The sequence below is a fragment of the Purpureocillium takamizusanense genome, chromosome 3, assembly GCF_022605165.1.
Source record: "Purpureocillium takamizusanense chromosome 3, complete sequence".
Taxonomy (NCBI): Eukaryota; Fungi; Ascomycota; class Sordariomycetes; order Hypocreales; family Ophiocordycipitaceae; genus Purpureocillium; species Purpureocillium takamizusanense.
Genome location: NC_063070.1, coordinates 1518627 through 1530831, shown reverse-complemented (window position 1 = coordinate 1530831; position 12205 = coordinate 1518627). Strand labels below are relative to the sequence as shown.

The following is a 12205-nucleotide window of genomic DNA, read 5'->3' as shown; positions in this document are numbered from 1 at the left end:
AGCTACAGGTGCCTACTCTGCCTGCTGCGTGGCAGACGCACGATTCGACATCAAGAAAGGAGACGAGTCTGGAAGAGACATGTGCGAAGAGACGGACGGAAGATTCCGAAGCGGCAGGCCTTGCTGCTTCTTCCTTCCCTTTCATAACTGAATGGGCTTTCTTGGATATAGCAACATCGGGCAGGATGAGCGAGCCAGACATGAGCATCGCCGCCAGCCTCCAGGCACAGAACGGGCCAATCATCCTCCCACATGGCCCAGGCCTTGGCCCTCGCCGCATGTCGTGCATCTCCTCCTCGGCATCGTGCCCCAACTCTTGGTTCACGCGGCACGCGCTCTGGCCTCTGTTTCGTCCAGCCTTGCATCCATTTTCAGTACAGTACAGTACAGCACAGTACAGCACCGTACGTGCACAATGTCTCGACAATGGCGCGACGCCATCTGCCCGTGTGCTGGTGACTGGTGACTTGAGTCCTGACCGCCATGGAGCGGAGGAAGACAATTCAATTCACGTGTGGCCCGCAGCCCGTTCGCGAGACAAAGGGAGCAACACTTTATCAGCATGGAGTTCCCTCACTGCGCAGCGCTGGAGGCTTGGTGTCACACAAGGTGTTTGCACTTGAGCCATGTGGCTACCATGCATCCAGACTGCGTCGCTCTCTTCGCAAGAGGAATGTCGGGGTCAGCGTACCTGCAGCAAGACATGATTCGAACGGGGCCGACCAACCGAAAGGCCAACTGCTATGCCAGAGAACAGGGACCGTTGGACAGCATCACATGCTTTCGTCGTTGTCACTCACGTGTCTCATCACTCAAGCTTCAGGGTAGGTATCGCGAGACTGGATTTGAGAGACTCAAACGCCGAGTTGCAAAAAAATTGGTCTCAACGACCGACACCCACCAATCCAAGCCCCGCAGAGAGGAAGGTGCATGTCAGGGACTGGTTACACATGGATCTCGTCTGATGCTGCTGGACCTGCAGTGCCGACCCCAGAGGGGGGGGTCGTAGTGTGGCGATACCCCATAGCAGGCTGTTGTGCTCGTCCATCGACCCAGCAGTCTGGTCATCCAAATTCCGATCCGTGCTGCCACATGCGACACACGTCATGATAACATATACCCAAAGGTCGACATGGATATACTATTACCCCATGCGAAAGTGTGGCGGGGTCGCGAATCAATTACATCGGTGGTACGCAGTCGGAGAGTAGGGTCCCGATCTCACCTGAACACGATTTATTATTACCCCCCGGCCAGTTGGGAGGCCTGGTTCGGCGAGGCCCAGCACCTGCCATCGGTGGCTCGGTGGAAATTCAACAGCCTCAGCGCCACCGGAACGGCAGTTGAGAAGCCTAAACGTCGCGATCTGCGCAACCCGTGGGCATCTTCACTTACACAGCTGGGCAGGCTGTGATGTCATGGCCGCGGCGCGGCGAGCGGCTTGTGCACCCACGGCAGGCAATGGTAATAATAGCAGCCTTTGGCCCATGTCGACCGCGGCCGAGTAAGATGGCAGCGTCGTCCAAGCATCCTAACACAAGCTGACGCTGGGTTGTTGCACAATGGAGGAGCTACGATCTGGCGAGACGAGCGGCTCACCGTGCAAACGAGCATGCTATAGTCACCCAACGCGCGCCATTAGGAGGTCCCCGATGCCAAAAGAGCACGAGTTTGCAACGAGCTTGACAGGTTTCGATGTGCGCGGGTGGCAGTGTACCAGCACATCGCCATTGGCAGCCAGTACTAACCCAGCACAGGCCTGGAGACGGCTGGCGAGTCCCGATTGCACGGGCGCTGGCGCTGGCGCTGCTAGCAGTCGACAACCCCTTGAAGCATGCCATGCCATGCCATGCCATGGTGCCGTCTCGTCCGGGACGAACACCGAGGGACGACGAGAGCACGGGGGGAACAGAGCCCTCGCGTCGCGGCCATTCGCCACCGGGCCAGGCGGAGATGTGACCCCCTCTGGTTGGCTCTGGGTATTTGGAAAATCGCCAAAGGCGGGCCAAACTCTGTGGCGGCTGCTTTGGTCCGATGCATGTCGGGCAATGGCGAGCGCCACGATCCCCAGGGGCATCGTGGAGGTATGGTTTGCCCGCGCCCCGACTGCGAGGCGGCACCGAGGGGGATGCGATTCTTGGCTGGGCAATGGGATTTCCACCACGCCAAAGCGTGCGGGGGGAAAGGCTCTCGTAGCCAAGCAAGCCAGCCCGCTTGCGACTTGCACTCAGAGCGGGATGGCGGCCGTCAGATGAGGCTAGCGCCAACTGTACCAGAGCTACCGCCGCACATATTGGCCAGAGTCTTGAGCATGGCTGCAGGTCGCCAGCCTGCGTGCAAACGCTGTTGGGCATCTGTTAGGCCGCCCTTGTCGCGACCATGTACCTCTGCCCTTGGATGCTCTGCGGCGCGCCAGCAGGGGGTTGATCAGTGTCTTGCATCTTGGTACTGCGGGCCGGAGCCTCTCCTCCGCCTCAGAGTTCGGGGGGCCAGTCGGAACGTCTCCAGCAGCACAACAGACTTTCGTCTTCAATTGCTGCAGTGTGTAGAGCCTCCTGCTGACGACCTTCAATCTCCAAACATACTAAGCTACGAACTCGCGACGCGCCCAGGGCCCTCCGCTTTGGGGGTGTCCCTGGAGTCGCTCAGCTGTTACACCGATAGATATACTGGCACCTTGGGTCAGACAAGACACCGCGCAGTCGCAGGATCGGGGCGTCGGCACCTGTTGCCAGATCCTCGATCATATTGTTCGATCTCCAACTAGCTTGCTTGCCCTCGGCCTTCACCGTTCTCCCCACAGCGAGCCCGCCAGCAGCGCAAGGCCTGGCCCTCCGCCCCGGCGGGGCCCCATCTCCACGCTGGAGGCCCATTCCGGTTCTGCCTACGAAGTAGGTGCCGAGGCGCCGCAAGGCGACATGGCAGCTTGCTTTCCCAAGCATTTCGTGTGCCGAGCCAACTTCGCCCCTTCCGCCACTGCGGGAATGCCCGACGAAATGAGGCCATTCGACGGCATGCTCAAGCTCGCGCAAAGTAAATTCTGGCAATCAGTCAGCGGGCGACAAAACTGGGGTCCGCCCGGTTCGGGGGTCGGTAATTCTAGAGCCCGCAGGCTGCGGCGTTTTGTTGGAAGCAGTCAGGTCCGTGCTTGGTGATCACCGTACGGTAGATGCGGAGCCAATATCAGAGGCCAAAAACACCAAGCCTGCCTACGCGAGCGTGATTAGTATTTTTGGGTCGGGTCGAGTCCTCGCCAGGCAGTCCGCAGCCGGCTCCGCGGGTTCCCGCTCTAGTGCCTGAGCCAAATTTGCGTCTCATGTATTCGTAAATTGGCTTAGGCGGATGCGTGGGACGCCTGCATCGTGCCGCGTGTGTCATGTACATCTGGGACGATGCGCTCGCGGAGGAGCGGGAGGGATGCAGTGGAGTTGCGGCCCTATTCAAGTTCTGGTTGCCGGGGCTAGGGTTGGGGTTGGTGCTGCAGGCCAGAGGGGCAGCCAATTTTTCGTACTTCCAGAAAGGTAAATGTGGGAAACAGCGTTCATAGCTGGTTAAAGCGAGCACAGCAGCGAGCACATGCCATGCATAAGATATCCTTGCATTGCGCAGAAACCGAAACCTCCAAAAGAGAAAGGGCAGGAGCGGCTAGCGGAAGCGTGCGTGCCTCGGTGCGCTTTGTAGGTACCTGTGGAAGGCAGGATAGAGGCAGACGCAGTGTTCTAGAGCTTAGTACTAGGTAAAGTTTGTAGACACAGGTACCTGGGTATGGATGTGTCGCCCGAGGTTGGGGAGCTGCTCTCGTCCCAAGGGCGGCGTGCTAGGCACAACCTTACCTGGCATCGTACTAGGTGGCTGTCGGTCGCCCTTGTGAGGGGAAAGCAAAATGCACCTGATCAGTCACCGCCAAATACTGGTGGTGCATGCAGCTGCGACTGCGTCGTCCGGTCTGTGGGCTGGGAGAGCTTCAATGTTTTGGGCCACGGCGACGGGAGGCGGGCTGCCTGCTAGGTACTGAGGCGGTTAGCTGCTAACTGATTTACCTAGTAGTCGGGCGGCTCCTCCTGCACGACCTAAGTAGGTACCCAATGTGAGCAGGCGGTGCTGCCCCGGTATGGCGTGCCGATACGTCGGCGATACTTAGGCCGCCAGCCTGCGCTAACAGCTCCTCTGGCATCGAGATCGATCCCTTCACGCACACTCGATCACTTGCTGTGCCATCGCCCACGGATCGAAAGACACAATGTCGCTCTACCGCTAGCAAGCTCCGGGCCGCCGCCGCCCATTCCGGCAACAGGCTATCAGCCATGGCCGCCGCATGCTGGAGCTTCGTATAAAACACACGGCGTGCAGCGGCCGCGTTCCAACCCGCTTGCCTGTGACCTCTTGACGCCTCGCTTCTTCCTTCCCGGCCCGTCTAGAGTTCAAACCCACAGACCTGCAAGCAATCCGACCTCGCCCCTGTCGACAGGCAGTATATCAACCCGCAGCATTGCCTCGCCGTGTACGCCGCCTGCGCCTCAAGTCCACCCAAGGCCGTCCCATCTCGCCTTTCCGACGCCTCCCCCCCGCCTCTGCTGCATCCGCGCGCCCTTCGCCGGCTGGTTTTGCTCGCTCATGCGCTGCCAAGGCACACTCTATCCAGTGTTTTGCATCAAACTTTCCTCCATCACAGTTTGGTCCGAACTCGCAAATTAGCATCACCCTGCCCCAACTCCCCAGTGCGCCGGTCCGGCACATACACCCGCCAGAGGCGCCAGGCATCTGTGCTTGATCACCGGTTCGACTGCCGATTATTTAAAGACGGCTTGAACCCCGCTCCATCTTCATCTCTCCAGCTTGAACACTACTATTGCTAGGTAGTAGACGACAAGAGTGGTAGGGGAGTAGCAATGGAGAAGACCATCACCACTAGAAAGGTAACATTCCCTTGAGCCTCACCCCAGCCATCCTTGAGGTAGCCGTCCCACTCTTAAGCACAGGAACCCGACCTGACCCGAGCTACAGACGGAGAGGTCTCATGAGGAGAACCAGGAGCGGGCATACATTGCCGCCTCGCGCCGCACTGACCGAAGTCTCGAGGCTCGGGTGCAGTCGGCGCGCATGGCAAGCGACATCCACAAGAAGCGCACCGGCAAGGGCTTCCGCATCACCGAGCAGATTGTCATGAAGGAGGAAATGTACGAGGAGGAGGAAGACAACATGCCTCGATCGTTTAGGCTGCTGGCGCCTCACCTGCTGACCGAGTCGCCCGACGTCAACCACCGTCTCCAGGACTTTGTGGACAACCGGTGCCATATGTCGAGCCTCCTCGCCAGGACTAACGAGCAATGGCGCAAGGAGAATGAGATCAACAAGATGTTCGCTGCATCTTTTCCGCACGCCAATCAGCAGGCAGAGCATTTGACCCAGAGCATGTCCCGCAACATGTTTCAGAACCAGTCGATGCCGCAAGGTCAAGCGACGCAGGCTTCGCAACCTCCCTACGTTCCGTCTCCCTCACAGACCTCCCAGGCTCCATACGTCGCTTCTCCACCGGCGTATGAGAATCACCACAATCAATCTCCTTTTGGCCAGTACAGCGCGCCATCACCCTTCGCTACCCAGTCACCCCCGGGCTTCGGGGTACCTTCACCTTCACTGAGCCCTAGGGAACGGTCCGCCATCCTCGGGGGCGTGGCATACATTCCTAGATCGAAGCGCCGTGCCCGCTCGCGGTCCCGCTCACGGTCTGCCTCTCGCGCCCGCGCGCCGCCCGCGGCTCCTTCGCCCGCAAATGCCGTCGAGGCCCTCCCCAATCCCGGCTCTCAGCCAGACACTCCGAGCACCAGGATGACTAGCAGTTTCGACAGCGCCATGGAGCCCGAGACGCCTGCCGGCTACGACACCGCTACCTCTATCTTCACGGCTGATTTGCCGAACGACGTTAAGATGCTGATGAGCCCCAGCGTTAATCCGGCGGACATCGCAAACAGCTACGGGCAGACAACGTACGGTCAGGAGTGGGCGATGGCGCCTATGCAGTTCCAAGACCAGAGCTCCATGTACACGCCTGTCAAGGGCGACACTATGGCGGACCCATTGACGCAGCTGCCGTATGAAGACGGTGGCTTGGATATCACCTGGGACCATTTCATTCACGCCGGCGCCTGGTCCAATGACCAGTAAAAGCGACGACAGGCTCGTTTGGCTGACCCGCCCGGCCTTCTCTACTCTTCATGATGTTTTCTTCTCACCGTCTTAATGATTTAATGCGTCGACTCACGAACTATACGACGCTACATTCTGAGCTTAGGCCCGGGTTGCCTTTGAGTACAGCATATGTGGCACGGGAAGCACCTGCATAGGATTTTAGACCTGAGGGCGAATTGGGCAACATGGCTTTGAATAGCGACTCGAAGGAGGGGTGAGCAAGGCGTTTGTGGCTTGATCGGATTATCAATCACTGAGCGGTCGACTTGAAAACGAAGCGGACGAAATGTGGTGACGTGGGCACGGTTTGATTTTGTACGGCGCTCGCTGTGCGTTTGGGGCTGCGCAAATTCACGCATGATATCCCAGGGAATAGAGCCTGCTCATCGAAGACAGCTCGCCCGTGCTTTGGATTAGGGGAGCGTTGGACGGGTAGATGGGTATACGACGCCAATTTTTCAAAAACCCATTGGTACAGTAGTTTGCACACAGATAGACACTGTACACGATTAATACGAAGGGCCTTTTAGGGACCAGAAAAGAGAGTACCAAGCAAAACCTTTGTGGGAGATTGGTCAGGCCATGAGGCAACTTGATGTCATGTGGTGTTGCGACGCGACAACTTGACCAGTGTTGGGCAGGCGAAACGGCAACAGCACGAATGCCAAAGGGAGACCCTATTCGAACCAACTGTGCGTGAGCATCAGGAAGAAAGGCGGGATTCCTGGTGAGAGTATATTGCTCTCGTGCGGGAATCATCCGTGCCTTGAGCTATCTCATGAATATGGATGGCGCTTTGCTGGCACGAGAAACTAAGCGCTCTTCCAGGACCTTCACAGATAATTCAGATCGCCTCTATTGTAGATCTGGATATTCTTATAGCGTCAAGCCACTCATATATGAGGGCGCCTCCCCTGCATCGCGGCTCCAAGGGCATCCGGCTTCCATCTGTCCCCCGCTGTCGTGTGGCGCTAGCTCCCCATTCGTGACTGTTGTATTTGCCTGTAATGAACAGTGTCAATCCACCACGACGGCCGTACGAATCCAGTCGGCAAACTTCCGTAGCTCAAAAGCAACCAAGCCCTCCATATGCACAGCGAGACGCGCTCGACATCCCCCCTTTAGGCCCTGTTATATCAGTATGTAGGTTAGCCCGTATACTGTGCTTAGAGTGCACGATGGCTCTTTTATCAGGGGAAGACGGAAAATATGCATGCCTTGTGTGGACAAGACGCCGCGCGTCACGGCCTTCGCTGTTGATGGCCGTGTCGGCCGTGCTGGTCCCGCTGCTGTCTCCGGCGGCGCTGGCGGCTGAGCTGTTGCTGTTGCTGGTAGTAGTGATGGAACGGCTGACCGCCGTACGGGTGGGCGTCGTCGTCCATCTCGACATCTTGGCCGCCGCCCGATTGCTGCTGTTGCCACGGCTGATATTGATGCTGATACTGATGATGCTGATAATGATGTTGGTACTGATGCTGATGCTGATGCTGTTGCTGGTGTGTTCCGGTCACAGCAAAGCCAGGGGGTGCCATCGTGTTGGCAACGTTTCCTGCGACAAACAGGTTGAACTGGTCTGGGACGAGATTCTGACCACGTCCCAGACCCTCACCTCCCGAGACGCTGGACGTACGGGAGCTGTCCACGGGCGCACGGGGCGGGGGCTGCTGCTAGAAGCCGCCCGAACCCATGACTGGTGGATGCTGCAGTTGTCTAGGAGTTGCCATCATGGTGGCGTTGCTGCTTGTCGCCACTGATGTAGGAGCGGCTTGCGCACTGGCAGCCGTCTGCAGTACCGGCTGTCGCCTCATGGTCCGAGGTGTGGGCGTGGTAGGGGAACCGGCGATTTGTGCCGTAGTGACTCCCTCGGGGGCGTTTATACGCGAAGCCCGAGGCGTAGTGTTAAGGTCATCGCCTGTAGTGTAGCTCATTTTAGTACACCGGTAAACACTGAGCCAGGAAAGAAAGGTCGTTCCAGGTAGTTGCTCATCTCCGGGTTGGTAGGTTGGTAGGTAGGAGAGGAAGGAGACAGAGGGCAAGCAGGGGGGTGGGGGATATAGGTACTACCTGTCCGCCTGGCCCTTCCCCGTGCCACCTGATTTGCTGCCGCGGATCCGGGCAGCGCGTGCGTCAGGTCATATCCAGAACGGGACATCGTGCCTGCCTGTCGTTCTAGGGTGGTGGTGCTGGCGGTTAGTACATGTCCGGCACATGGGCGGTGAGGCATGGCGATGTGGAGGCAGTGTGGTTGTAGTAGTAGAGTTGGCGAGGCGACTGTTGAGCAGCCAGGGGTGAGTATTCTTACACTGGATTCTGCACTTTGTCGAGAGAGGGAATAGTGAGGGAATGTATAACAGTTGAATTGAAGACAAAGCTTGAAGTGTCGACAGTGGACAGCGGGAACGATGCCTCTCTCAAACGAATGCCGGTAGCCGATACCGGGAGTCGGAAATGTTGAATTATGTCGACGGCGGCGGAGAACTAAATAAGGTACGGACACAAGGATTCCAAGACGAAACGATTCCCAGAAATTGGAAAACTCGTCACTGAATTTGTCGTTTTGGTGGTGCGAGAACGTCGCTTTTCGACGACGGAACGGCAGCAGCAGCACACCCAGCCCAAACGGGCACAACGGATCGCGAGATTCAGAAAAGCGCGGCGAAAGGCTCGGAATTTTGATGAGTGTGGTTTGATTGCGTTGCGTTCGAAAGGTGTCAGATCGATGCTGAGTCTTTTCTGGTCGAGTCCAAGACGGGCGAGCCGGCGACGATGGCCAAACGTATTTCGGGAAGCGTCAAGTGCGCTCAAGAAACGTCGAAGAAGCCGGCCGAGGCGAAAAGATTGGCGAATGGGCGAAGATGGCGATTAGCTATACGCCGGCGCCCGATGCTCTGTCCAAATTGTACGGTCGACTCGGATATCTCAAACGAGTCTTCTTGATGAAGGGCACAAGGGTACCCAGAAGCCGTGGTAGTCTTCGGAAGAATGCCGTCAAGTGGAGCGAATGCCGCAACCAACACGAGTCTGGATGCGAGAGGTTATCACTCTCAGCTGTGACGGAGAAAACGTTGGAGAGCACGTCGCAGTAGGAACGCTCCTATCTGTGAGCCACGAAATTGCAACAACATGAAACGGCCGGCGTGATGGACGTAAGCCGATAGCAGAAGGGAGAGGCAGAAGGCGCGGCAGGAGAAGAAGAGAGCGTGTGCGGGAGGGAAGACTGAGAACCTGCTGCCCCAGTTGTCGAGGCCTCGTAAGGGCCTGGCGGGCTGAACAGAGGTTCGGGGCGAGCGGGCCGGTTGTGTTCGCGCCGCATCGATGGGCCGGCATCCTGACCGGCAACTCTTGGGTTGGATGGTGAGCAGCCCGGGCAGCGAGGGGACGGCAAGCTGTGAATATGTGGCCTTAAGCGACTGTCGTCGATGCTGATGCGTATGTCAATAGAAACTACAACAGCAAAGTGTGCGAGAGTCCCGCCGAGCTGGGTATCATTAGACTTCTTAGAAGCTATCTCAATATCACCAATCGGTGCATCACTTCTCGCTCTTTTTGGCCTTCTTCTCCTTGCCTTCTTTGTCCTTGTTGCCTCGCTTGTCCTTTTTCTCCTTATTCGCTTTCTCCGTCTTGTCCTTCTTGTCCCGCTTTTCTTTTCTTTCTTTCTTCTCCTTCCTCGGCTTTTGCTCTTCAGTCTCGTCTTGGGTCGGAGCCATATCCTCGGGTGCGTCAACTTCCATCGCACTCGGTGCCTCATCTTGAAGTTCGGTCATTTCCACCTGTTCGTCGTCCTCTGCTACATCCTTCCTGCTGGTGTGTATTCTGTGCAGTCCTCTTGTTGCGGCGACAGGCTGCTGAGCTTGTTGCGGCAGGTCAGCTCCCTTTATCCACCCCTTCCAGTCTCCCCTACGCGTCTTCCACATGTCGCCCTTCCAGCTCCTCCAGACGCTGCGGCCCATCCAAGACTCCCGCAGCTCGGCCTCGTGGGCCCCGAGCTGATTCATGACCGCCTCCTTGAGGTGGTACGGCACGCTCAGGTCCTTGCCTTTGCTGGGCACCCCCGCGATGGCATTGATGAGGTTGTGGCCGAACTGTGAGGTGGCTAGGTCGGACGTATGCGGCGTTAAGGCGCTAACGAGGGACTTCTGGAATAGCGAGTTGGCGGCGGGCGTTGACAAGGCAGTTGTGAGGAGCGTCACCGTGGGCATGGAAGTGGTGGCGAGGCGAATGAGGTGTTCGGGCGGGAGGGCGAGGAGGGACTCGTGGACGCCCTTGGAGGGACCAGGGATGGATAACAGGGTAGTGAGCAGCTTCGCGCCGTGCGACTGAATGGCATACTGGTTGCGCGTGAGCTGCTCGACGTCCTTGATCTTTTCCTTCTCGTCCCTCAGACAGCACAGACTGGTGACCAGGTCGACGGGCTGGCTTCCACAACCCTCCTTGAGGCCCTTCATGAGTTTCTTGACCTCGTCGTTCACGCCTCTTGCTGCGCAGCGCTCGAACAAAGTATTGAGGACGTTGAACCGGGACTTGGACACGAGCTGAGGAACCGTCGGGAGGATCTGCTCGACGGCTGTGACGAGATCATCCCTGCCCAGGCGGCCCAGAAACTTGATAGCGGGGTATGAAGCAATGTCGTTACGGACATACCCTTGAATACGGGGGAGAAAGATGCTGTGATTGAGAGCCTTGAAGATGATGCCGGGAGACTGGACAACCAGCGTTTCAATGAGCCGCGAGCCGATCTGATCGTAGATCATGCCATTGATGAACTCAGACGCTTCAGAAGAGCCGTCCGCGAGCGACTTCGGAGCGCCTGGCAGAAGCTGCTGCAGGAGCGAGACATGTTGGTCGTCCGATTTCTGTTCAGACTTGCTCAGCGACAGATCGAGCTCGAGCAAAAGCTGCAGCGTGGGGTTTCCGATGGGGTGCTTCGCCAGCACGCGCAGACCCGTGGCGTCCGTGCCAGCGGTCGAGTCGCTGACAATTTTTCGGATGGCCATGTTGAAAGACACCGGGACGGCTCGCAAACCCTGATTCTGCTCATCCGCGGCCGCGGACCCCGCCACTGAAATGTTTTCCTTCTTCTTGCTCTTCATGAGCGTCTTCGCTGACACGTCGTCGAGGGGTCGGCCGGACAGTACGAGGAGCAGGACGCGGAGGGTGTGCGATGCGAAGCGGTCGGTGATGAGGAAGCTCAAGCTGCCCTCGAGCTCGTCCAACGTGGCCAAAAACAAGCTTTCCATGGAGGCCTCGGGCTCCTGCTGGTCGGCACCTTTTCTCTTGGTGTCCACCACGTAGCCAGCCAACTCCTGCGTCACCACGCCCGCGGAGCGCAGGAATAGTGCCTCGCAGCAGTGGCTAGCAAAGCGATGACGGACGAGGGAGAGGAAGTGGCCTCCAAAGGCCTCAAAGAGGCTCTTCTTCTGCGCCGTGGTCGACAGTTGGATAAGGCGCTCCATAAGACGCGAGCAGGACTGGCTGCTGGCGAGCTTGAGTTCCTTGCCTTTGGCCTCAGTATAGACACTCTCGAGGAAGAGGCCGCGGTCGTCGGCGGTCGGGAACTGGTTCAATTCAAGCATTTCGTCGGCACGTCGAAAGTATTCCTGCTCCTCATCTGCGAGCATGCCGAAGAACTCCTTCTCCAGGATGCCATCGTGCTGTGCCTCGCCCGGGCCCGCGCCATCAATTGCGTAGCCCGCGGTCTCGTCGTCAGCAGCATCGTCCTCGCTCCGCCGCGGACGCTTCGTCTCGTAGTTCGAGTCGTCTTGATCTTGTCGCTTGCGCTTGCGCTCCTCGCGGACGGCGCTTCGTTTTGTTCGCGGCTTGGGCATGTTGCTGCAATTCTGTGGTGCACCGAAGCTGAGGCTGCTGTCTCAGTGGGGTGCTGTTCAATGGCGGTGTTGAAATGGACGTTTCCCAATTTTTTTTTCAACCCGATAAGAATCCTTATCGGCCCCCCCCTTTGCCCCCAAAAAAGGCCAGACCGCCCACCTCCACAGGAACGCGGACACGGCTCGTCTTC

The 12205-nt window shown here is 58.0% G+C and overlaps 3 protein-coding genes across 3 annotated transcripts; 1 reads left to right on the top strand and 2 right to left on the bottom strand.

Moving 5' to 3' along the window:
- Nucleotides 1-4258: 4258 nt before the first annotated feature.
- On the top strand, nucleotides 4259-6726 carry JDV02_004021 (uncharacterized protein). The gene is made up of 2 exons (XM_047985201.1): nucleotides 4259-4916; nucleotides 5005-6726. Exons 1-2 carry the CDS (start codon nucleotides 4890-4892, stop codon nucleotides 6163-6165), a joined length of 1188 nt encoding a protein of 395 aa, XP_047841178.1. The 5' UTR covers nucleotides 4259-4889; the 3' UTR covers nucleotides 6166-6726.
- Nucleotides 6727-7430: 704 nt separating this feature from the next.
- On the bottom strand, nucleotides 7431-7721 carry JDV02_004020 (uncharacterized protein; the record flags this gene model as incomplete). Its single annotated transcript, XM_047985200.1, has 1 exon — nucleotides 7431-7721. The coding sequence occupies one exon, from the start codon at nucleotides 7719-7721 to the stop codon at nucleotides 7431-7433; it is 291 nt and encodes a 96-aa protein (XP_047841177.1).
- Nucleotides 7722-9669: 1948 nt separating this feature from the next.
- Nucleotides 9670-12072, bottom strand: NOP9 (Nucleolar protein 9). Its single transcript, XM_047985199.1, has one exon. It carries the CDS (start codon nucleotides 12012-12014, stop codon nucleotides 9720-9722), a length of 2295 nt encoding a protein of 764 aa, XP_047841176.1. The 5' UTR covers nucleotides 12015-12072; the 3' UTR covers nucleotides 9670-9719.
- Nucleotides 12073-12205: the final 133 nt, after the last annotated feature.

Excerpts from the sequence above, each read along its gene's own strand:
- NOP9 (XM_047985199.1), bottom strand. The coding sequence starts at position 12,014 with ATGCCCAAGCCGCGAACAAAACGAAGCGCCGTCCGCGAGGAGCGCAAG.
- JDV02_004021 (XM_047985201.1), top strand. The coding sequence starts at position 4,890 with ATGGAGAAGACCATCACCACTAGAAAG. Across the intron at positions 4,917-5,004 it reads AGACCATCACCACTAGAAAG|ACGGAGAGGTCTCATGAGGA; the intron begins GTAACATTCCCT and ends CCCGAGCTACAG.